This window comes from Mizuhopecten yessoensis, unplaced genomic scaffold (genome assembly GCF_002113885.1).
Source record: "Mizuhopecten yessoensis strain PY_sf001 unplaced genomic scaffold, ASM211388v2 scaffold8387, whole genome shotgun sequence".
Taxonomy (NCBI): domain Eukaryota; kingdom Metazoa; phylum Mollusca; class Bivalvia; order Pectinida; family Pectinidae; genus Mizuhopecten; species Mizuhopecten yessoensis.
Window position 1 is genome coordinate 173,435 of NW_018407522.1, and position 24,140 is coordinate 197,574.

The window sequence follows — 24,140 nt, forward strand, 5'->3', positions numbered from 1 at the left end:
TAGACGAGACTGGGATGGCTGAGAAGTGGGTAGACGAGACTGGGATGGCTGAGAAGTGGGTAGACGAGACGGGGATGGCTGAGAAGTGGTTAGACAAGACTGGGATGGCTGAGAAGTGGTTAGACGAGACTGGGATGGCTGAGAAGTGGGTAGACGAGACTGGGATGGCTTAGAAGATAGACGAGACTGGGATGGCTGAGAAATGGGTAGACGGGACTGGGATGGCTGAGAAGTGGGTAGACGAGACGGGGATGGCTGAGAAGTGGTTAGACGAGACTGGGATGGCTGAGAAGTGGTTAGACGATACTGGGATGGCTGAGAAGTGGGTAGACGAGACTGGGATGGCTTAGAAGGTAGACGAGACTGGGATGGCTGAGAAATGGGTAGACGGGACTGGGATGGCTGAGAGTAGGTTATACTAGACTGGGATGGCTGAGAAATTGGTAAACAAGACTGGGATGGCTGAGAAGTGGGTAGCAAGACATATTCCAAAAATGGTAAATATTTGTATTGAACTGCTTTCAGTTGGCATTCATAGGCAAAATGAATGCCAACTGGACAAAGGCTAATCCAACATGAAGCGCTGGCGCGCTTCATTGCATTTGCCTTTGTCCAGTTGGCATTCATATTGCATTTTATTGCAACAAAAGACAAATGGATTGGAAAAATGTTATTGCAACTTACTTACGTCCTTTACGTAACAGATAAATATATATACAAAATTATTGTGTCAAATAACATATATATAAGATGTTAAAGATGGGTTACAGCAAAAGAGGTAATGATAGGATCAGGGACAACAACGTATAGTTTTAAATTTTAGTTATTCGGAGAGTTTACTTGAGATCGCCTGTGTGATTTTCCTAATCGAGTTGGCGTAAGTAGTATACCTAATCTATACACACATATCCTTCTACTTTTCTAAAGTCCAATCACATTCCGTGCCGCATTTGCCTTTCTCCTGAGTCACTCCAAGTCCTTCTGTGAATTCCTGCCTTACATACTTAGCCGACTAGATTAGGAAAGCCGGACACGCGCTCTTTGTCATACGGAATCGGTTATGATATTGATGAACGCTAAGATTGAGGTTAATACACAGAGATCGTTGGTGTTGGAAAAAGGGAGAGGGGCTGGAATAAGAGAGGAGGTGGAGAGGAGAGACAGATGGGAAAAGTTCAATGCTTAAATGAACCATAGGGACAGTTTCCCATATTTCATCAGAAGTCAGCTCAAATGCAGATTAGGAATGTATGAAGTGGACTGATATATGATGTAGATAAACGTGAAGTCTAACAGATTTAGTGAAGCGGCCCCACATGTATTGATCCATAACGTCCAGAAGTTCAAAGACGCATGCTGATAAATTTGTATTTCTAAGGTAAACCTTTTAATAAGACCGAAACCGACTATAACCAAAGTGAAAATGGACACGATGCTAAGCGAGACTTAACCATAAGACAACGTATTTTAGAGATGTATGCTAAGCGAGACTTAACCATGAGACAACGTATTTTAGAGATGTATGCTAAGCGATACTTAACCATGAAACAACGTATTTTAGAGATGTATGCTAAGCGAGACTTAACCATAAGACAACGTATTTTAGAGATGTATGCTAAGCGATACTTAACCATGAGACAACGTATTTTAGAGATGTATGCTAAGGGAAACTTAACCATGAGACAACGTATTTTAGAGATGTATGCTAAGCGAAACTTAACCATGAGACAACGTATTTTAGAGATGTATGCTAAGCGATACTTAACCATAAGACAACGTATTTTAGAGATGTATGCTAAGCGAAACTTAACCATGAGACAACGTATTTTAGAGATGTATGCTAAGCGAAACTTAACCATGAGACAACGTATTTTAGAGATGTATGCTAAACGAGACTTAACCATGAGACAACGTATTTTAGAGATGTATGCTTAAGCGAGACTTAACCATGAGACAACGTATTTTATAGATGTATGCTAAGCGAGACTTAACCATGAGACAACGTATTTTAGAGATGTATGCTAAGCGAGACTTAACTATGAGACAACGTATTTTAGAGATGCATGCTAAGCGAGACTTAACCATGGGAGAACGTATTTTAGAGATGTATGCTAAGAGAGACTTAACCATGAGACAACGTATGTTAGAGATGTATGCTTAAGCGAGACTTACCCATGAGACAACGTATTTTATAGATTTATGCTAAGCGAGACTTAACCATGGGAGAACGTATTTTAGAGATGTATGCTACGCGAGACTTAACCATGAGACAACGTATGTTAGAGATGTATGCTTAAGCGAGACTTAACCTTGAGACAACGTATTTTATAGATGTATGCTAAGTGAGACTTAACCACGAGACAACGTATTTTAGAGATGTTTGCTAAGCGAGACTTAACCATGATACAACGTATTTTAGAGATGTATGTTAAGCGAGACTTAACCATGAGACAACGTATTTTAGAGATGTATGCTTAAGCGAGACTTAACCATGAGATAACGTATTTTAGAGATGTATGCTAAGCGAGACTTAACCATGAGACAACGTATTTTAGAGATGTATATTAGGGGAGGCTTACCCCAAGCAGTACCCCTTTTAAAGCTAGATATAGTGCAAATCTATACAACGATATTTAGTGATTTTTTTCTTTTGCGTTTGTATTTTGTTATTGACTGAAATTTTCTGTATGCCTTTTCCTCGTGTCAATTGCACGGTTGCTGATTTTTGTTTTCTGCTTTTTTCTTTGCATACATCCAATCTGACGCGGATAATGGATAATTTCACAACGGCTGTCAAGAGACAAACGAAATAATACTTGTAGTACATTCTATCATGTCAGTGCCCGCTTCTAGTTAAAGTTCTTTGCGGAGTCTTTCGACTCCTCGCTTACAGAGTTTCAAACAAAACAGGTAATGCATCAGTGGACAACACAATTACAGACAATACGTTATGGCTACAGAGAGAAACTACTTACAATAATTTGATCATTCTTACAGAATCATATTTCATTTCAGAATATTTTATTGTACAAATCACAAGAACAAACGGAATTTGGCAACGAACATATGGCCTATACAAGCCCTCTCACAGAATTGGATTTGATATATTTTGCTAAGTACTACGTAGGTTGCCCCCGACGTTGGGAATCGAACTCGTGCTTACCAGTACACAGCCAGGATGAACCGGTCTAGATATCACTGTTGATAAGTCACATATGAGAATTGCCTCAATGTCACAAGTCACAAATGATTTCTGGAGCATTCCTCAGAAACTACTGGCCGGATACTTATAACACTTGACATGCTATTTGGTAGGCATGTGTATATATGTACGTAATGCGTTTAATTTTCCGATCGGTCATCAAATATGACATTCTCGATACTCAGGGGTTACGCTCACTTTCGCTCTCTGCACCCTGGAATTAGTCATAGCAAAATTAAAGGCACTTTTCGGACAACACACAATAACTATATCCATTTGGATGCCGTTCAAGCGTTCAAGTAACTGCATATTTGCTTTCATAGCAGCTACGCGCCTGGCTTATCCACCAACATGGAGGATTATATCATATTCAGTATACTGTAGTTCTGAATGAGGCATATCTACGCAGACTATATATTAACGAATAAACAATTAACACTGCATTTGGAGGTAGTACTCCTCAGCTCTCTGTAAGAGACATTTCTGAATGGCTGAACATGTTGTCGGTCAACGACGATTTTAAATACACTTCTATGTTTTTTGTTTTCAACGGATTTTCTTTCATGCGAAAAGTGTTTGGGTCATTTAAAAAAAAAAAAAAAAAATGCGCAAGATAATCTTCTTTTGATATTATTATGTATAAGATCTACATTGTAGTATAAAAGCCCCAGGTTACTTTTTGCGATCTATTTTCTCTCTCTGTTGTCCTGCGTCGTTCGTCGTTCACTAGCATTTAACATTTTCAACTAAACTGAAATATTACTGAATGTTACAGACATCATACTGAGAAAATCCTGCTATAGTTTGGGTCTATCAGAAAACCAATATGGCCGCCACATCCGCCATTTTTAAACAAACAAAATCTATTTCAAACTAAATCTAAAATTCTACGGCCTGGTTTTACTGAAACGTGGTACGGATGATCTACTGGTGGTTCTGACGAAGAAGTGTTATTTATCACGTCGATCGGAAATCCAATATGGCCGTCACGGCCGCCATTTTAAAAAGGTTTTAAAATGCATATATACCAAGCTCAAACTCAAGTTTTAAAGCCAGCCGATATAACTGAAATAGTTAGTAGGAATTATCTACCGACGGTTCTGACACAGTGCTGCTATTTTGCAGAACAATAAAAATCCAATATGGCCGTAAGTGCTACGACTGTCATTTTGAAAACCTATTTCATATTTAAACTCCGGTTCCAATGTGCCCCTGGAGATGGATCAATAGTGTACTAGTACACGTAAACAATGCCTCTGTGTAGCTTAACTATAGAACACGCTAGGGAATAAATCTTACGTTGAAGCCCTTGGGTAATGAACTATTATAAAAAAAAACCACTGTTAATTACATGCCCTTAGGTCTAACCGTTTGGTATGTGCCCTACTTGACCGAACAAATGAATATAGAGATAAAATGACGAAATTTCCTATTAGGAACATAATTCATTTGAATGCGTTTTAGTAGTTTTTGTTGCTGACGTGATGGATGATGTAATCATCTTGTTGTTGATACAGGTTGTTTTCAATTCACGTCTCATCTTCGACACTCCAGGGGCCCTGGAATATGTCACAGTCACAGGTACTAGCCTTGTCTGGCAATACACCATTACATCAACCATCTTTGTGTTTAAGCATTTTGGTCATAGCAAAAGTGAAGGTATGCGGCTAGCTATTTGATTGGCGTCAGGTGAAAATATAGCTGTAACACACTATCATGTCACTGCGGCTGATACCTGTCCTTTGACGATTACAGAGGAACGACACCCGACTTCAAAGCCAGTCAATTTTACCGTTACGATACCGCGAGATTCTTTTGATTCATATCAAAGGATCCGGGGATGTTCACGTCTCAAAATAAAATGTTAAATATAAATAAAATCTCAGTTGACCGCTAAGACCAATACACCTCTTGTTTAAAACACAATTGTCTGTTTTGAATTGAATTACCAACAAAAAACATTTTCATTTAATTTTTACAAACGGACAGATGGACTCCACAAAGATGACGTAATGAATTATTTCGAGAGACTCAGCAGATTCATTGATACATCACATATGGAAATGTATTGAAGACGTTGACATATGATTTTGTTTACAGTCTTCGGCTCGATGGCTCGGAAATATCAACTTAAATATTCTTCCGGCTTTGAATGGTTCAGTTTCGTTTTCTTTATTACGTAAGCTTTCATACCGATCCATGACTTTGACTTGTTGTAAAATGTGTACTGCTTTGGTAATTAAAAATCTTATGATTTCTTGTTTGTCAAACTAGTTAAAAAAAGTATCCCGGAAACAAACATATAATTGCTCATTAAAGCGGTGGAAATGAAAAATAAAAGTTAAACTTAAGTAGGTTTTTTTAATGTTGTTTGTTTCTCCACCTGCGTACCCTGATCACTTGTCCAAAATAACTGATTGTGTGAAAATCTTTGTTGGGGCGGAAACACATACTAGAACAATAACAACAACTTTTAATTGTAACGAGGACCATATCGTAGGTCCCAAAACTGCCCCGTGTAGTCGCGAACGATGCAATGGAAAACATTTACAATACCACAATCCTTTTACATGCTAAGTTGAAGCAATATCAGAAAACAGAGACGGGCCGTTGGCATCTCCTTGGCGTCCACCCATAAATGTGTTAAAAAAATGATAGGCCAAGGCGGTCATATTTGCATCCTCTATACTCCATTGGTAACGCTCGTATTCGCATATGACATAAAGGAGACGGTCAGTTATTTAGGAATATCTTATCTTATAGTCTTACAGTGCTAAAGATTTAATTGAAAATAGTAGGGTGGTCGGTTGGTGTAGTGGATAGCGCACTTGCCTTTAACCAAGGCGGCCGGGGGTTCGATTCCCTGATCGGACGTGATCATGGGTCACGTGGTTTTTTTTCTGAGTACTCCGGTTTCCTCCAACAACCCCCCCCCCCCCCTTCCCGCGCTAACATCCGGGTGATTAATATAAGTAGAGATAACTTGTTTCATAATTGTTGTAAAATAAATAGGGTCTATAAAGTAGATATAATTGATGAGCAATGTGTTTGAACTCTATTATTCTTCCTTATCGCACAAATGATGAAAAAAAGACTAACTCTTTAAGTTTTTGAATCGGATCCAGCCCTTGTTTTAATTGTGACGTAATAAACATGAAATACTGATTCTTTGATGGTTTGATGACCTTAGAGACGAGTAATATCAAAACCCTCCGACCCCTCCCATCACCTTTTACCTTTACCCAGAGCCCGAGAAGTCAATCGCAAACAAAACCATAGAAAAGCATGTATACATACATAAATGTGATATATATGCATTAATTCATAAATTATTTTCTTTTCTAAATAAATTAACAAAAATGCTATTAATTTGTGGTATTAATTATTTTGCAAAATACACCCATAAACGTAAAGATTACAATTTCCCGTTTCCTAGTTCCGCATCGACGAACAACTCATTCCGTTCTGAAAGCCTGGTTAGCATACATTTTAGTATAATCGGTTTACTAGGCAAATAAATTACATCTTTTAAATATTGCATAGGCCTGTATAACAAAGGCATATGTAGGGACACAAACTAGATATACTTTAGAGTCGTTATGGACAACACTTCAACACTAAACACTAAATGTATGTGTCTGCAATAAGCTGACATAATGCTTTTCAAGAACAAATTGATCATAATAGAGGCCATACTGCCGACTACAAAATTTATGTTCTAGACAGAACGCTTCGTATAGTTGTAGTTGCGACTACTTGGATATATACCAAAACTGACAAAGTGAATATCGAACTTCTGAGTAGGCTACATGATGTCATCGTTACCCTCATCGCATATTAGCAGCATACATGTATATATATATATATATATATTGGAGACAGTGGGTGGATTAGCTTTCTCTGCGAGATCTCGTTCCAAACGTTATTTGAGCGTGACTCAGAAGACAGCCATATTGGAAAATAGATTCAATGCAGGGTGTGATATTCAATGAAGATTACTTAGACGATACGTGCTCTTCTTAGCCTACTGGCTTATAAATGCAACAATGAATTGGGGAACAGAGTTATGGGTAAGTTATTCTATTAGCAGTGGGATTTATGGATGCGTTAGGGAAATCATACAATGTTTACATTGAATGAGGAAGCGATCATCGTTTGTTCTTCGGGTTGTCAACTCGGACGTCTGGTGACGGGTTCTGCCGGACGACGGCTTAGGGACACTTTAGACACATACGCATCTTAAACATATCGATAAGAAAAAGTGATGTGGTTAGTTGAATAGAATAGCAAGACCATGAAAGAGGCCATATGGATTATATAGACCAGAGACCAATGTCATTTGCATGGTACCAACTGGCACGAAAAAACTTCCTGTCCGCCGACCGATTACAAACATCGTCCCCTTTAACTGTGTTGTTCATCAGAAAACACACTTTGCCACCAGCTGTGTTCCTCATCAACAAATTGCTATGTATCCACATCGCCCAACTAATATATAAACCTGACCGACACGGTGCTTGTCAGCATGTTATGGTTATGTTATATGAATGGAAATACGACCGGAACCTGTAGAGCTTGTCCTCAATTAATCATGATTCCATTCATGGAATGTTTTCATGGCAGTCTTTTAATTTGTATCACCCAGTATGTACTGTTATACAGGGTGTCTGTAAACCATGTATTCACTGACACTCTCACAACATGTTTTGATTGATGTTTCCTAGATGCAATATTTACATGTATCAGAGTCGTATAATACGTTATACGTCCATGCATGCTTTGTGTTTCTCTTTTTTTTGATTTGGGTAAATTGGGTCAGACTCTCTTTCTGCCATATTTATATTCCGTATTTAATAAATAAACCATTTGTTGCATTCACATACCAAAATATATCATTGTCTAATAAAATCAAGTCCTAAGTTTGTAAATTGTAAACATAGGTATAAGTAGTCCTGTAAAACTGACCATAATTGCAGGCTCAAAAGTTCACCTCGATTGAATAAAACGATGTGGCGTCCATCATATATTGAGTACGGACAGGACATCTAGTCAAGTGAGTGAGAAATGAATCAACTGAAATAAATAGGTATACATATTTTCTAAACAAACATTTAACTAAAACGCTCTCAATCGCTGGCGACAATCCACACATTTTAAAGAGCAGTTGATAGCTGACATAAACATGCGACTGATCAGAATTTTTGAGCCGCCAATTATGGTCAGTTTTAGCGGACTAAGGAACAAAATGTAGAACTGTAGTTCCATCAACACTTGGTAAAAAAATACCTGGTACTTTTCTATTCTGTTATTTGGTCTCTCAATTTTTCTAAACTCATGAATGAAATGCCCGACACTCTAACCTAATTTTAAAATTCCACATTTATTGTACCCTTCACTGGGTCATTGTCACCAAAACACAAAACAACGCTTGTCATTTTTGATCTTGTACATGTTTGTATGCTTGTCAACAACATATCATTGTGATATACCCTGTATTGATTACCATTTATTTTTCCTTATCAAGTGGACAACACTCTTTTCTGTCTTTAGTAATGTTCATATCCTAATGAAACTATGTACATGTACATTAGTTTACAAATATAGCTTGAATGAGTAGCATTTCAGATTTTTTTCCTGTTTATTTTGTGGAGTTATGGGGCTTCATTCAATTTTTACTGACAGGTTTGTCTGGAGAGAAACCTTATTCAAGTATAATTCTAATTCTGTAATAATTTATTGTCAATACAAAATTTATAGAGTTTAGACAGGAACAGGTACCAGTGGTCATTCATGGATATATATACAGGCCTTGTTTATGGCCGATTATGGGCCAGTTCATCTCTCCAATTCCAGCATAATTTTCACCTATTTCAGCTTTATTCCCCCTGTTTCTACCACTTTTAACTGAAATACAAATGTACTACCTGCCTTGGTTCTATTTTGTTTTCATTTCCCGTCAGTTTTACAACATTTTCAAAAAGTTGATGAGTCCCATTTTATTTTCTAAAAATAATACATGAAACACATTCTGGTAATGCTGGCTAGTCCCACAGCAAAAACATGAGTCCTGAACTCCAGTATCTGAATACCAAAATCACTGAGACACAAAATGTAAACTGAGTGTGGTGATGTACATTTAGTACTAGTTATCAATATAAAGGAGTAACTTCTTTTTTCTATATCACACTAGAAACAATTAATTTTATTTAGAATGACAATGGGGGTGGGGGGCACCAACCAACTTCATTCACCTGCCTGGCTGTATTTGGTTTCATATTGGAAACGGTACTGTGACCTATAATAATATTTGGTGTTTCATTGATCATAACCTAACAGTATATCAGATGTAGAACACTGTGACCTAGCTATAGATATTTTCAAATTCATCCACTTTAATTAGACTTTTTACTATATATATATATATTTGTTTCTTTTGAAATGTTATCAGAACCAGAATTTTCTTTTACTTTTCAACTGCATTTTAAGTAAATTTATAGGTTCACAGTATTTAGTCGTTAAAAAGAACATAATAAGGAGTGTACATTTGGGTATATATATGTAACCAGGCTGTGTCGTCCTAATAGCAGTCAGTGTTATCATTCCAAGTATTTTCTTATACAGTATAATACATTTCTTTGATTCAGTGCTGTATGTTGCTATATATGTATACATGTCACCGGAAATAATCTGGTTCACACATGAATTGCAACAGGAAAATAGTCATATTTCAACCAGGAAGTGAATGCTGTTGGAATGGAGTTGAAATATATTGTGCAGTACATGTGTATTAGTTGTAACTACGTCAAGTGAGAATTGGTAATCAGTATACAGTATATATATTCAGTAACAATTAAAAATTTAATAAAATTCTCATAATTATACATTTATAGGTCTAGGTGTAAAATCAAAGTGAAGACCAATTAATTATATGGTGAATCAATGTGAAAGTAACTTTCCTGAACTGAAGTTATAATTACCATCTTACAATATCAATATTGAAATGGATATTGTAGACATACATATTAGCAACATTTGTACATGACCTGTATAGATGTACATTTACTCATGATCACAGAGACTGAAAATTGGTGACCAGTACAGATAGCACAAAAGTGGATTTTAGATGGTAGATGGCTATATATGTAGCTAGTACAATATGTACACTGTCACCTTCATCAGACAAATGACCAGTGAAGCATATATGCACACAAAGGTTTAAAATGTGTACGAGTTGTCCACCAAATCGATGTTGATTAGGCTACACCGTAAGCGTATGTACAATAGTTGTTATATATGTCCCGAAATGACTTGATTCAGCTACACTTTGTTTAAAAATATGAGAGAACTGCTCCTATAATTAATATCCTTGAAACCAGCAACCGGCTATTACAACGGTTAAAATTCTTTGACGCCCACATATAACTGGTATCATATGTAATATCAAATCTTTTACGCTCACACATTATTTTGTATGTGTTACTGTTGCACACATTATAATGATTAGTTCCATTTTCTTGTGACAACATACATTCATTAATGGTACAAATCACTATCAAGCTTACACACATTTCTTTAATGTATTGCTAAACACTGGACCCTCTTTAAAAAATTGTTTGTTTGCAGTTTCACAACCAACTCGCTAAAATTGCACCTACTTAAACCATTTTTGGGAAATTTTGATAGAACAAGTTTTTCCTGTTAAAAATTGCCAAAACTTCGGGGTTTTATGAAGAAAATATGGGATTTCTATAAATAGAACCAATTATTTCCTGCTGAGAAATCACTGAAACTTTGGGGGTTATGAAGAAAATATGAAATTTCTAAAAAATGAAATTCCCTACCTACCTACTCGGGAAACTGTAAAAAAAAATTTTTTTTTATAAAGGATATATGGCTTTGTTAAAAACACACGATAAGTATCAATCTCCTGCAATCATGCACATTATTGATAAAATTATCATACAATTACTCATTTACCCCCCAACATTCTTGTCTGTTTTCATTTCATATTTTGTTGTATCATGTCTGAGTATCATTATGTGCAGATGTGCAATATAGACGATGGTAGCAGGCAGCAGCAGCAGCCTCATTAAGACTTCTCTTAGCTGTTGCTTTTTATCATGCTATTAAGATGTTGTTTTACAATGATTAAATATGACATACAACAGGTCAAAAATCACACACGCTTGTTACCAGATTCCTATCATTATGGTTATGTTTGTGTTACACAGGGCTAGAGTCAGGACAGGTGTTAGCCAAATCCCAATAGCTGAGATATCACAGATAGTCTGCTACAGTAGACAGGAATTCTGTACATGTTACAGGCCTAGTCGCTCTCAGACAAGTGTATGTTCTACAGCTGTTTTGATAAAAGTTCACCAGCTAAAACATGTTACTTGTACCAGTAGACAGCTGGTAGGGTTGATCCATTCCGTTTCACTTTCATGACATTTTGTCAAATCTGTTTCTTGAAATAATAAAGACAATTATCTTGTTTGAAGGTCTTACCCATACATGTGTAGTAAGTGTACCCGAGGTCTTACTTACTTGGTCTAAAACTCTTATGCTCCAGACAGTATGTCCTTAGGTCTTACCCTATATGTTAATATAAATATACAGTGTATATATGTCTTATAGTACTAGACTAGCTAGGGTATACATGTATGTCATTGCTCCAGATTTGATACCCCAGCTCTGGTGCCCTCTACCCTTGGTCTGCACACTCTATATAGGTTATCCCAAATACTGTAGATATTCTGCCAGCAGATATTGTACTGGAAGTGTGTATCTCTAGGTTATAGGTTCACTAAAGTCAAAAGTCACATATAATGTATGGTCTACATCAAAGGTCATAGATCTTATGATGATATAGTCGGGATATATATATATATATAGCGGACGATCTGAAAAATTTGTTTTTATTCTATATATATATATATATATATATATATACTGTAGCTCAAATGTCTCTTTCCTTCATGTAGATACAGGTCCTGTACTCCAATTACTGCAGCTGTACTTACTGGTACCCTAGCTATATATCTAATTCTGAAGTCTAAATATGTTCAGGTCCTGTAATGAACTCGAAGGTTGTTTGTCTTAAGTTCGATGATATTTAATTAAGGTCATATAATACCGGTATATGTAACATAGTAATAGGGTATATATCTGAACACTATTGTCGTAAAAGGGAAAAAGGGAAAATTTCCGCTGCACAAGCTTTTCCACTTTCAGCGTAATGAAATAGTTTCGGCCAGATGTTGTGTCATGATTCATTATGAGAAAGGCACATCGACGGGGACAGATTGTGTTGTATGGGTATAATTATATAAACAAAGTCTGGTAGGGAAACATACTTATCATAGCTACAGGCACCAAACTAATAGAGGTCACTAGATAGATTGTACATACTAATTTCAATTACCGTATTTGCCATAATAAGTGCCCTGGGCACTTGGCAATTTTGGACAAATAGTAGGATGAATGAAAAACCTTTCCGAATTCTAATACACATGTATACATAGCTATTATAGTCACTTCTTCTAAAGTTGTTCTGTAAATTATGTTGAAAGAATGGGACGCTTTGACCTCAAAAAGGGAACGATCACTCATAAAGGGTGTTTTTTCCCATGTACACGATGTAGATCAAAAACGGTACATATTACATAGTGTAGTAACATTATTACATGATGTAGTAACACTATTACATAGTGTAGTAACATTATCCATTTATCTCCGTCAACAAGCAGGATCAGTCTAATAACTCAGGTTTTTATTTCAATATTTGATGTCCCAATACCTCTGATGTAACACTGTATGACTGCACCACCACACATGTATTGATTTAAAACTTAGAGAACGGGATGTGTGTAACATGTTAACAGTACTGCTGTGTTTGTGTTTCCAGGATCAGTATGACATCGTAGCAGATCACACCCAGAAAGGCATAGACTTTTGCGAGCGGTACCAACACTTCCTTAAAGAGAGATGTTCTATAGAATTTGAATATGCCAATAAACTCAAGTAAGTTTTCCCAGGACCACAGTTTAACCATTTCACCCCTAGGTTACTTTAGTAGACTCTACCATACATCAATCTGAATGAGTCCATTATGGTCTACAGTGGTGAAAGGGTACGTTAAACCCATGTCAACCCATGCCATGTGTTCATCATTATAATCAACTTGTCCAACTTTTTCTTGGCCATTGATACCACTTGTTGAAATGTTTATTACTGACATTATGTTACGTTATATTGAAGTTAACAAAATTGATCACTACAGCGATATAATTGGTTATATGATTACAGTGCTTTGGTGATACAATTACTCTTAATATTCATGAAAAACTCAGAAAATTTCAAATTAAAAAAAACCCGTTTGTGACTTTTGTTATATTTGGTCAAATGAATTAATATTATATAAATGCTGTCCAATTTTAATCTCAGGTTTCTTAAAATTCATCACACTGCCACGATGCAATCTGTTCAAATAAATTTGAAACTCTTTAAAAGTATATTTATTTACATATACACATGTATTTCCTTTGTGTAGATAAAATAACTAACCAAGAAGGGGATATTTCATAAATTGTGTTTATAATTAAAAATTATGATTTTTGATTTATCTCAATACATTGAATTAAATGAATAATTAATTAATTCCATAATTACCGGTAAATAAATCTCATTGCAGAAAATTAGTCAAGAATTATCAACCAAGGAAGAAAGATGAAGATGAATATCAGTAAGTATTGCTTAGAAAATAAGGGTTTGAATGTTGGTACTGGTAGGGTGTATATATATACTATTTGAAATATAATACGGTGATTTTATGAATCACAGTGTCTTGTCATATTTTCTCCAAGTTGATTAACAGTAGATTTCAAGTATGATGCTTTATGAAGCTTTGCCAAGTGTTTCATTAAGATGCATGGTTAAAAATGAAACAACTGGTTACAAACCCCGGAGTTGTGAGACAGTACACACATCAGTTCTTTTGTGAGTAACGTGATAACAAATGTAGGTTGTAAAGTATGATGTCTGTTCATGTCAATAATGTAATGTAAGAAATTGACTTCTCATGGCCGGCCCAGTCAAACACAGGGGTGAAGTGGGTGTACACTTGCTCTTGTCAGATTTACAGGGCTACTAGATTTTATGTCGGCTGGTAAAAAAAAATATCAACATTTATTTTATTAAATGTACATGAATATACCTTTATATGGGCCAAACTAGTATAATAGTTACCTCTGGCTGTGGGCTAATACACTAAATGGTACTTAATTATATAACTGTTCATTGTCCAGTCATAATGCTGTCACAGTATAAGTGTTGTTACTGTCTGGTCAAATTAACTCATTCACCCCTAAAGACACATTTGAACTCTTCCAATTCATAGGTTGGAATAGTTCATTATGAAATCTCAGGGGTGAATGAGTTAACAAAACAATATTGTTAATGTTTGAAAGATGTGTTTTTTGGGTTATATTATGTATACATAAACTTTATTTATTTTACCTCAATTATGAAACAAGTCATTTTAACTTATATTAATCACGATTGTTGGCCCGGATGTTGACGCGCAGGGGGTCTTTATAAGTCTAATGTTCTATTGATACAATATTAAATATTACTGCCTGTCTGGGTCCCAACTTTTAGAATTATATAAGCGCTAACATTGTTCTATCTGAAACACAGGTACACGTGGGCGAACGGATTCCAGGATATGATCAAGGAACTGCATGATCTGGCCGGACAACATGAAGTGATCGCAGAAAACACACAAAGCTCCGTGATGAAGGAGTTGACGGTTCTCATCGCTGAACTCAAAGCCGACCGCAAAAAGGTACACAGTATGTTTGTGAAAAGAGTTTTACACGTTGTCAGACTTTACTGGTCATGATGAGTGCTTGGATCACTGAGTTGGTGTCAGTATTGTTGTCAAACTAATCAAGTTTAATTTTGAGTTAAATCCAAATCTTGATAGGTGTATTGCTGTCATCTCTTTCCTGTCGGCCGAGCTAAATTCATATGTATCAACTCAAGTGTTTCTATCATAGAAGATCTTAGAAGTGTTACAAAGTAGGTCAGTATTATCAAATGTGTGATACAGCCTCTGTGAACTGAAATGATTCAGCCATCTTAATGATTAAGGAAAATTGTAGTTAAAATGTGTAGAGATGAAAAAACCCCATAATCTTTGGGCGAGATATTAAGTTTTGTTTCTCTTCCTTTGTAGTATTTATTAGATGGATCTAAAGTACAGGAGCAGTTGAAAGTATCTAAGGCACAGCTAGAAAAGGTTTGATATTAACGTCCATCAATCGGTCTGATATCAGGGGGTTTGCCAGCTATTTTGGGAAAGGGCCCCTGAGCAGGATTTGGGAAAATATCATCGGCATTTGGCAAAAATTGGGAAATATCGTCAGTGTTCCCACATGTACAGGTTCGATAGTTTTCAATAGTTTTGAGAAATAAAACCTACAATGTGATTTGCAAAAATGTTTTTTTCTAGCTCTTTCCTACAATAAAATATATAGCCATAAATAAACAATTTCAAATTTCCGTTATTCATGTATTTTGAATGCTCTTTCATGGACGGTAATACTTTTAACGTTGCACAAATAAAAACTGGAAACTTGTTTAAACATGCTTTTTTATCTAATTTGGAAAATAAATACTGAAATTAAGAAAATACAGGGTAATTTTTCAATTGGGAATGGGTCCCCGTACCGGACCCTATAAACATCTGGCAAAACCCCTGGATATAAAAGTGTGTCAATACATATTTGAACTACATGTTTGATGGGGACCTCCCAAAAAACATTTTAGCACCAGACGCCCTATAAGTGGTGGGTTGCATATTTAAATCACACAGAGACAAAATGGAACCTCCCATGATTTAAATTAGGCCAGATAGCGATGGGTGCAGCATCCAAGAGATTGGCCCTTGGGAATGAATGCCCTGGTTTTACATCAAGGGAGGTCAACATGTTTAATTTGTATCTGTGAATGAGAAGGTCATTGTGTTTGTTAGCAATGATTTGGTTTGTTTTTGTTTTGCGTCCTATTAACAGCTTTGGTCATTTAAGGACGTGCCAGGTTTTGGTGGTGGAGGAAAGCCAGAGTTCCCGGAGAAAAACCACCAACCTACGGCCAGTACCTGGCGACTGCTCCATGTAGGCATCGAATATGTGACTCCATGGTGGAGGGCTAGTGATAACAGAATGTCAGACGCCTTAACCACTTGGCCACAGCGGCCCTCTTGTTATCAATGAATCTATTTACAGGCAATATAGGTCAACATATAGATATTTGATTAACCCTTTCACCCCTAGGATAAGTCTAGTATGGTCTACAGTACCAGTGGTGGAAGGGTTAATGAATGTCTGCGTGTTAGATATTAAAGACTGAACCGGAAATTATAGCTTTTTGTTCATTTTTGTCAACAGAGTAGAAGACAATATGAAAAGTCCTTTAAAGAATCAGAAAAAGCGCTGGAGGCATATCGCAAGGCCGACGCAGACATCAACCTATCTCGTGCCGAGGTGGAAAAGGTGGGTAGGGAGACCATATGGTGAAGATCAGATTAAAAATGTGCAACAAATCAACATTAATGATAATAAAGTCACAGTTATATTGTCATAATAATCCAACGACATGATCAAATAACAATGTAATGGTCTAACGACTAACAACGCACTATTGTTTCAGTCATATCAGGCATTATCTCTCTCGATATCTATAAGAAAGTCATTAATATGAGAAAACTGTTAATAAAGTAGAAAACTAAGTGAGACTTACTCTGATTTCAAAATTTGGTCATTGTGATACATAGTGTAATCGTAGATTGAGTCGGTATGTGTTTTACACAGTGACTATATATAGCTAGGTCACATGACAGAAGAAAGACAGTATTTTTTCAAATGTGAGATTTTGGTTTTTCAGCAAGCGAAATATAAACAGTATCTTGAGGCGGTACGTAAACTTTTGTCCTAAATAATGCAGGCAACTTGTCCCCATTTTAATCCAAATAATGCAGGCATTTCGGTCGACAAGACCAATATCTAGGGTGTTACACTGAGGAGTTGGGTGAAGGGGCCAGAAGGAGATTTTCGTCATGTACTTGTTTATTCATGTAAACCAGAGGTCCGCGATGAACCATTTAAAGTCACTTCTTATTCTTAAGTTAAGTTTTCAGTATCTATAATTGGAAGGATAGTGACAGTTTTGTCAAAAGTGTATACTACACAACATAAATGTCAATAGTTAGAGAATAAAATCATTTTTTGGTGCCCATAAAAAAGCTTTTCTTCAAAATGGCATTCTTTACCCAGCTGAAAAATCTCTATTTATAGTAGAGTGGGACACTATTGTTATGAGATGGCCTGTAAGGGTAGGACACTATAGTTATGAGTTGGCCTGTAAGGGTAGGACACTATGGTTATGAGTTGGCCTGTAAGGGAAGGACACTATAGTTATGAGTTGGCCTGTAAGCAGGGTAAGACACTATAGTTATGAGTTGGCCTGTAAGCAGGGTAGGACACTATAGTTATGAGTTGGCCTGTAAGCAGGGTAGGACACTATAGTTATGAGTTCGCCTGTATGGGTAGGACACTATAGTTATGAGTTGGCCTGTAAGGGTAGGACACTCTAGTTATGAGTTGGCCTGTAAGGGTAGGACACTATAGTTATGTGTTGGCCTGTAAGCAGGGTAGGACACTATTGTTATGAGATGGCCTGTAAGCAGGGTAGGACACTATTGTTATGAGTTGGCCTGTAAGCAGGGTAGGACACTATTGTTATGAGATGGCCTGTTAGCAGGGTAGGACACTATTGTTATGAGATGGCCTGTAAGCAGGGTAGGACACTATAGTTATGAGTTGGCCTGTAAGCAGGGTAGGACACTATAGTTATGAGTTGGCATGTAAGGGTAGGACACAATAGTTATGAGTTGGCCTGTAAGGGTAGGACACTATAGTTATGAGGTGGCCTGTAAGCAGGGTAGGACACAAGCTATAGTTATGAGTTGGCCTGTTAGCAGGGTAGGACACTATTGTTATGAGTTGGCCGGTAAGCAGGGTAGGACACTATAGTTAGGAGTTGGCCTGTAAGCTGGGTAAGACACTATAGTTATGAGTTTGCCTGTAAGGGTAGGACACTATATTTATGAGTTGGCCTGTAAGCAGGGGAGGACACTATAGTTATGAGTTGTCCTGTAAGCAGGGTAGGACACTATTGTTATGAGATGGCCTGTTAGCAGGGTAGGACACTATAGTTAGGAGTTGGCCTGTAAGGGTAGGACACTATAATTATGAGTTGGCCTGTAAGCAGGGAAGGACACTATAGTTATGAGTTGGGCTGTAAGCAGGGTAAGACACTATAGATATGAGTTGGCCTGTAAGCAGGGAAAGACACTATAGTTATGTGTTGGCCTGTAAGGGCAAGACACTATAGTTATGAGTTGGCCTGTAGGCAGGGTAGGACACTATAGCTATGAGTTGGCCTGTAAGGGTAGTACATTATAGTTATGAGATGGCCTGTAAGGGTAAGACACTGTAGTTATGAGTTGGCCTGTAAGGGGAGGACACTATAGTTATTAGTTGGCCTGTAAGCAGGGTAGGCCACTATAGTTATGAGTTGGCCTGGAAGGGTAGGACACTATAGTTATGTGTTGGCCTGTTAGGGTAAGACACTATAGTTATGAGGTGGCCTGTAAGCAGGGTAAGACACTATAGTTATGGGTTGGCCTGTAAGGGTAGGACACAATAGTTATGAGTTGGCCTGTAAGGGTAGGACACTATAATTATGAGTTGGCCTGTAAGCAGGGTAAGACACTATAGTTATGTGTTGGCCTGTAAGGGTAAGACACTATAGTTATGAGATGGCCTGTAAGGGTAAGACACTGTAGTTATGAGTTGGCCTGTAAGGGTAGGACACTATTGTTATGAGTTGGCCTGTAAGGGTAGGACAATATAGTTATGAGTTGGCCTGTAAGCAGGGGAGGACACTTTAGTTATGAGTTGGCCTGTAAGGGTAGGACACTATAGGTATGAGATGGCCTGTAAGGGTAAGACACTGTAGTTATGAGTTGTCCTGTAAGGGTAGGACACTATAGTTATGAGGTGGCCTGTAAGGGTAGGACACTTTAGTTATGAGTTGGCCTGTAGGCAGGGGAGGGCACTATAGCTATGAGTTGGCCTGTAAGGGTAGGACACTTTAGTAATGAGTTGGCCTGTAAGGGTAGGACACTATAGTTATGAGATGGCCTGTAAGTGTAGGACAGTATAGTTATCAGTTGGCCTGTAAGGGTAGGACACTATAGTTATGAGTTGGCCTGTAAGGGTAGGACACTTTAGTTATGAGTTGGCCTGTAGGCAGGGTAGGACACTATAGCTATGAGTTGGCCTGTAAGGGTAGGACACTATAGTTATGAGTTGGCCTGTAAGGGTAGGACACTATAGTTATGAGTTAGTCTGTAAGGGTAGGACACTATAGTTATGAGTTGGCCTGTAAGTGTAGGACACTGTAGTTATGAGTTGGCCTGTAAGGGTAGGACACTATAGTTATGAGTTGGCCTGTAAGGGTAGGACACTATACACAGCTTGACCCAGTGCCTCCAGTACATGTGTAAGGGTAGGACACTATACACAGCTTGACCCAGTGGTTCCACTATAGTTATGAGTTGGCCTGTAAGCAGGGTAGGACACTTTAGTTATGAGTTGGCCTGTAAGTGTAGGACACTATAGTTATGAGTTGGCCTGTAAGGGTAGGACACTATACACAGCTTGACCCAGGGGTTCCAGTACATGTGTAAGGGTAGGACACTATACACAGCTTGACCCAGTGCCTCCAGTACATGTGTAAGCTTTATAACCATTACTCAGCAGTATATCAGCAAGAGTACCATATACATTGCATATATATATATCTTCTTCTTCAGTTAGGTTTCTTACATTTTCTGAAACTGTTTGAACTATTTCGGTTTTAAAATTGGGAACATGTTAATTTCTGGTTTTAGGTCCCCTATAAATCTTGATACAGGCAGGTATTTTGTATCTTTATATTTTTTTTTTATATATATGAGAAAAGTATTTCAATTTTTATTTTTTTATTTTTTATTTATGGATGGTGTGTTTGTTCTCTAGCGTTGACCAACCTGCTTAAGAATTAGAAGCAGATATCAGATTTTAAATGATGTAAGTTTATTTGCAAACACTTAAGAAACTGATCACTTGAGAAATGTTAGTTGCCCTGATTGATATCAACAAAGGGGCATTGTTTGCTTCGTTATTTGGACAAAATCATCATAATCAGCGGGGTTTTTGTAGATTTTTTTTGTACAATGATGGATTTAACTGCATCAATATTTGTCAAAAAAGAAATTGCAGACACTTCAGAAAACAGAAAAAATATGGAATAGGGGTTGCTTTGGAAAAAACCCCCCCAATAAATCTGAGATTAAAAACAGGAAATAAAATCAGATGCAGCAGTGCCTTAGAAACGAAGAAAAAATGTGTGTTGCCTTACTGTTTCTCTAGTATGGCTACTGAAGCCAAGTGTCAGATTCATGTAGGCTTAGGGGTGCCAGGTTTTGAGGGCCATTACACAGATGTGAAGGGACAACAATTTAATGTACACACTTTCTTTAAAATGACATCACATTGATTTTGCTAATTTCAAATATGAAAGTTAGGATATATCAAAAATATATGCCAATCTAGTCTGAACAGCATCAGACAAATGTATTAAGCTTGGTCTGACAGTTACACTAGTCTGAACGGCACCAAACAAATGTATTTAGCTTGGTCTGACGGTTACACTAGTCTGAACAGCACCAAACAAATGTATTTAGCTTGGTCTGACGGTTACACTAGTGTGAACAGCACCAAAAAAATGTATTTAGCTTGGTCTGAAGGTTACACTAGTCTGAACAGCACCAAACAAATGTATTTAGCTTGGTCTGACGGTTACACTAGTCTGAACAGCACCAAACAAATGTATTAAGCTTGGTTTGATGGTTACACTCAAGCTTGTTCTATTAAGAAAGTAGAGACACTTAAAGGGCCATATCAATGGTCCAAAGTCTAATCTAGTAGGTATGCCTGTAACAAGTTCGGCTTTGACAAATATTTTTGTTAGACGTTTCAGAAACTTGCTATGGAACGGAGATGCTTTTGTAATTACCCAAGAGTATTTTTAGACACTTTCACGATCAGGACATTTCATGTTGCTGGGGCTTATAATGGTGAAATCTACTAAATATTATCTAGTCTCTTTTTTACTTCATTTCGTATCTATATTTACTGCCTTGAGCTATAACGTGTGATCTTTTGTCTGTATATCGTAAAACGCTCCGTACACGGAAGTCTCTATTTCTCTGTATAAAGAAAAACGGATGCTAAGTGTTCACCACGTTTACTTTTACTGTTCATTGTAGTAGGAATGCTGTATATAATATACAAAAGTATACAATATCTTATAAATAAAAAAATCTAATTTCTGATTAATTGTTGAGTTAACCCTTTTAACCCTATGTAACTTGAGTTGACTATACCATGAATTCGTCTGGAAGAGTCCATTATGGTCTACGGTGGTGAAAAGGTCTATAATGATAAGGAATTGATTTGTTGTGCATTGATTAATGTTGGTTAGTGGTGTAGCTATTTTAAGCATTTTTCATTGATCAGTGATGTAATTATAAGTATATTGGTAATATTATAAATTTCTTGTAACTCAATTATAATTAGATCATGTCAAACAATCAAAAAATCAAATGTAAACATTGATATCAGAATTTCAATTTCAATTTTTTCCCCAAATCATTGGCAATGTAAGATTTCAATATTGATTTATAAACGGAACAAAATTTAGGATTGAGCGCAAAATCCATGCTTGAGCCTGAGAACGGTTTCATGAATACGGGTCCGGGCCCAGATCTATTTTGTGAGAGCCTATCTTAATCAGACCTGGTCTGGCTTCCTCCATTTCTATGTAAATTAAAGCTATAATTCATCGGAAAACATTTCTATTCTGAATAAGAATACTGGTCCTGTTGGTGATCAGACAGGTCAGGCCACATATTGATTGTAAATAATACTGTCATTTTACATGTATGTGCTGAAGAGCAATTTGGTACAGTGTAGACTTTGTGATTTTGAGATTGCTAAATCTGTAGTGTTATTTGATTGTCATGTTGTATTTGCAAAATCACTTTATAATATGTGTAAACAATAAAAATGATACTGCAAGGAAAATAATATTTCAATTAATTTTAGACTGAGAAATGGTTACTAGACTAATTAATCAATAAGATGTATTGTAGTTGTTTACAGTAATACATGTTTACAACAAACACCTGTTGTTTATCACTACAACACTTGTTGAGCTCACTAACTCTCATGTTTGTGTTTGTGGTCCTTGACGACGAATGGTTTTTCAATGGTTATTTCGTGTCTTATGTTATATATTTTGGCTTTAAAGTAGGAAGTGATTTCAAAGCTGCCCTCAGTTTTGTTGTAAGCATGTTTTGCAATATATAACCACAAACAGGTAAAAACCAACAAGATCACATCATACATAATTACTTAGGATGAAAATGTTTGAGGCCAAGGTCAACCTTGCTATTTAAAGAGTTTCTATTCCTGTGATGAAATGTAATCAAAACAACTGATTTCTAATGGAAGCACTTGTGTGTACATTTGTAGATTTGTGTAGAAAATCAAAATTAATAATATATAATTTTGGCATTTTTATTAAAAAATGTTTTCTCAATTACAGCATAGAAACCAAATGATGTTGAAAGGTCAACAGTGTGAGAAGTGTAAAAACGATTACGCCTCCCAGCTCCAGCAGACCAACACACAACAACGGGACCACTTCAGCGCACTCATGCCACAAGTCTTTCAGGTAAGTATATTAACTCATTCACCCCTGTAGACTATAATGGACTCTCCCAGTTCAATGGGTTTAATAAAGCTACATAGGGGTGAAAGGGTTATTAACTCATTCACCACTGTAGACTATAATAGACTCTCCCAGTTCAATGGGTGTAATAAAGTTACATAGGGGTGAAAGGGTTATTAACTCATTCCCCCCTGTAGACTATAATGGACTCTCCCAGTTCAATGGGTTTAATAAAGTTACATAGGGGTTAAAGGGTTATTAACTCATTCACCCCTGTAGTCTATAATAGACTCTCCCAGTTCAATGCATGGTAGGGTCTAATAAAGTTACATAGGGGTGAAAGGGTTATTAACTCATCCACCCCTGTAGACTATAATAGACTCTCCCAGTTCAATGGGTTTAATGAAGTTACATAGGGGTGAAAGGGTTATTAACTCATCCACCCCTGTAGACTATAATAGACTCTCCCAGTTCAATGGGTGTAATAAAGTTACATAGGGGTGAAAGGGTTACTAACTCATTCACCCCTGTAGACTATAATAGACTCTCCCAGTTCAATGCATGGTAGGGTTTAATAAAGTTACATAGGGGTGAAAGGGTAATTAACTCATTCACCCCTGAAATTTCATAGTGAACTATTCCAACCTTTGAATTAGAAGAGTTCAAATGAGTCTTCAGGGGTGAATGAGTTAAGTTAGTGGTTGACAATTTAAGTTCTTCCTTCAGAGTACCACAGGATTTTATATGTCTGGGTATCAACCCTATGAGCCATCTATATATATGTAAACAGTATTATCAGTTAGTTTAACACCTTGGAGTATATATATATATATTACCATTTATGATTTTATGGTCACTATACCTAGAGGCTAGGTATTTATCTAGTATACATTTAAATTTATAAATTAAGAATTCCCCACTAATAAACCATATAGCAAATTTATTGCACAGAGGACCTTTTTTATCAGTTCAAATACCAATCATAATGTTCATGAAGTATTAAGATATTAAAACAGAATTAATTATTTATCAA

At 36.8% G+C, this 24,140-nt stretch overlaps 1 protein-coding gene across 9 annotated transcripts in view; it reads left to right on the forward strand.

The window, feature by feature from the left end:
- Positions 1-7,133: 7,133 nt before the first annotated feature.
- Positions 7,134-24,140, forward strand: part of LOC110455825 (cdc42-interacting protein 4 homolog) — a 54,857-nt gene continuing 37,850 nt past the window's right edge. For 8 of the 9 annotated variants that reach the window (XR_002463503.1, XM_021506215.1, XM_021506221.1 and 5 more), the window contains exons 1-8: positions 7,134-7,272; positions 13,110-13,225; positions 13,896-13,946; positions 14,900-15,047; positions 15,441-15,503; positions 16,654-16,758; positions 17,150-17,179; positions 22,982-23,110. Coding sequence is in view for 8 of the 9 variants with exons in the window: in XM_021506215.1 (XP_021361890.1) it covers positions 7,249-7,272; positions 13,110-13,225; positions 13,896-13,946; positions 14,900-15,047; positions 15,441-15,503; positions 16,654-16,758; positions 17,150-17,179; positions 22,982-23,110 (666 nt within the window). In the remaining variant the exon portion in view is untranslated. The remainder of the gene's footprint in view (positions 7,273-13,109; positions 13,226-13,895; positions 13,947-14,899; positions 15,048-15,440; positions 15,504-16,653; positions 16,759-17,149; positions 17,180-22,981; positions 23,111-24,140) is intronic. The other variant, XM_021506219.1, reaches the window with a different exon arrangement.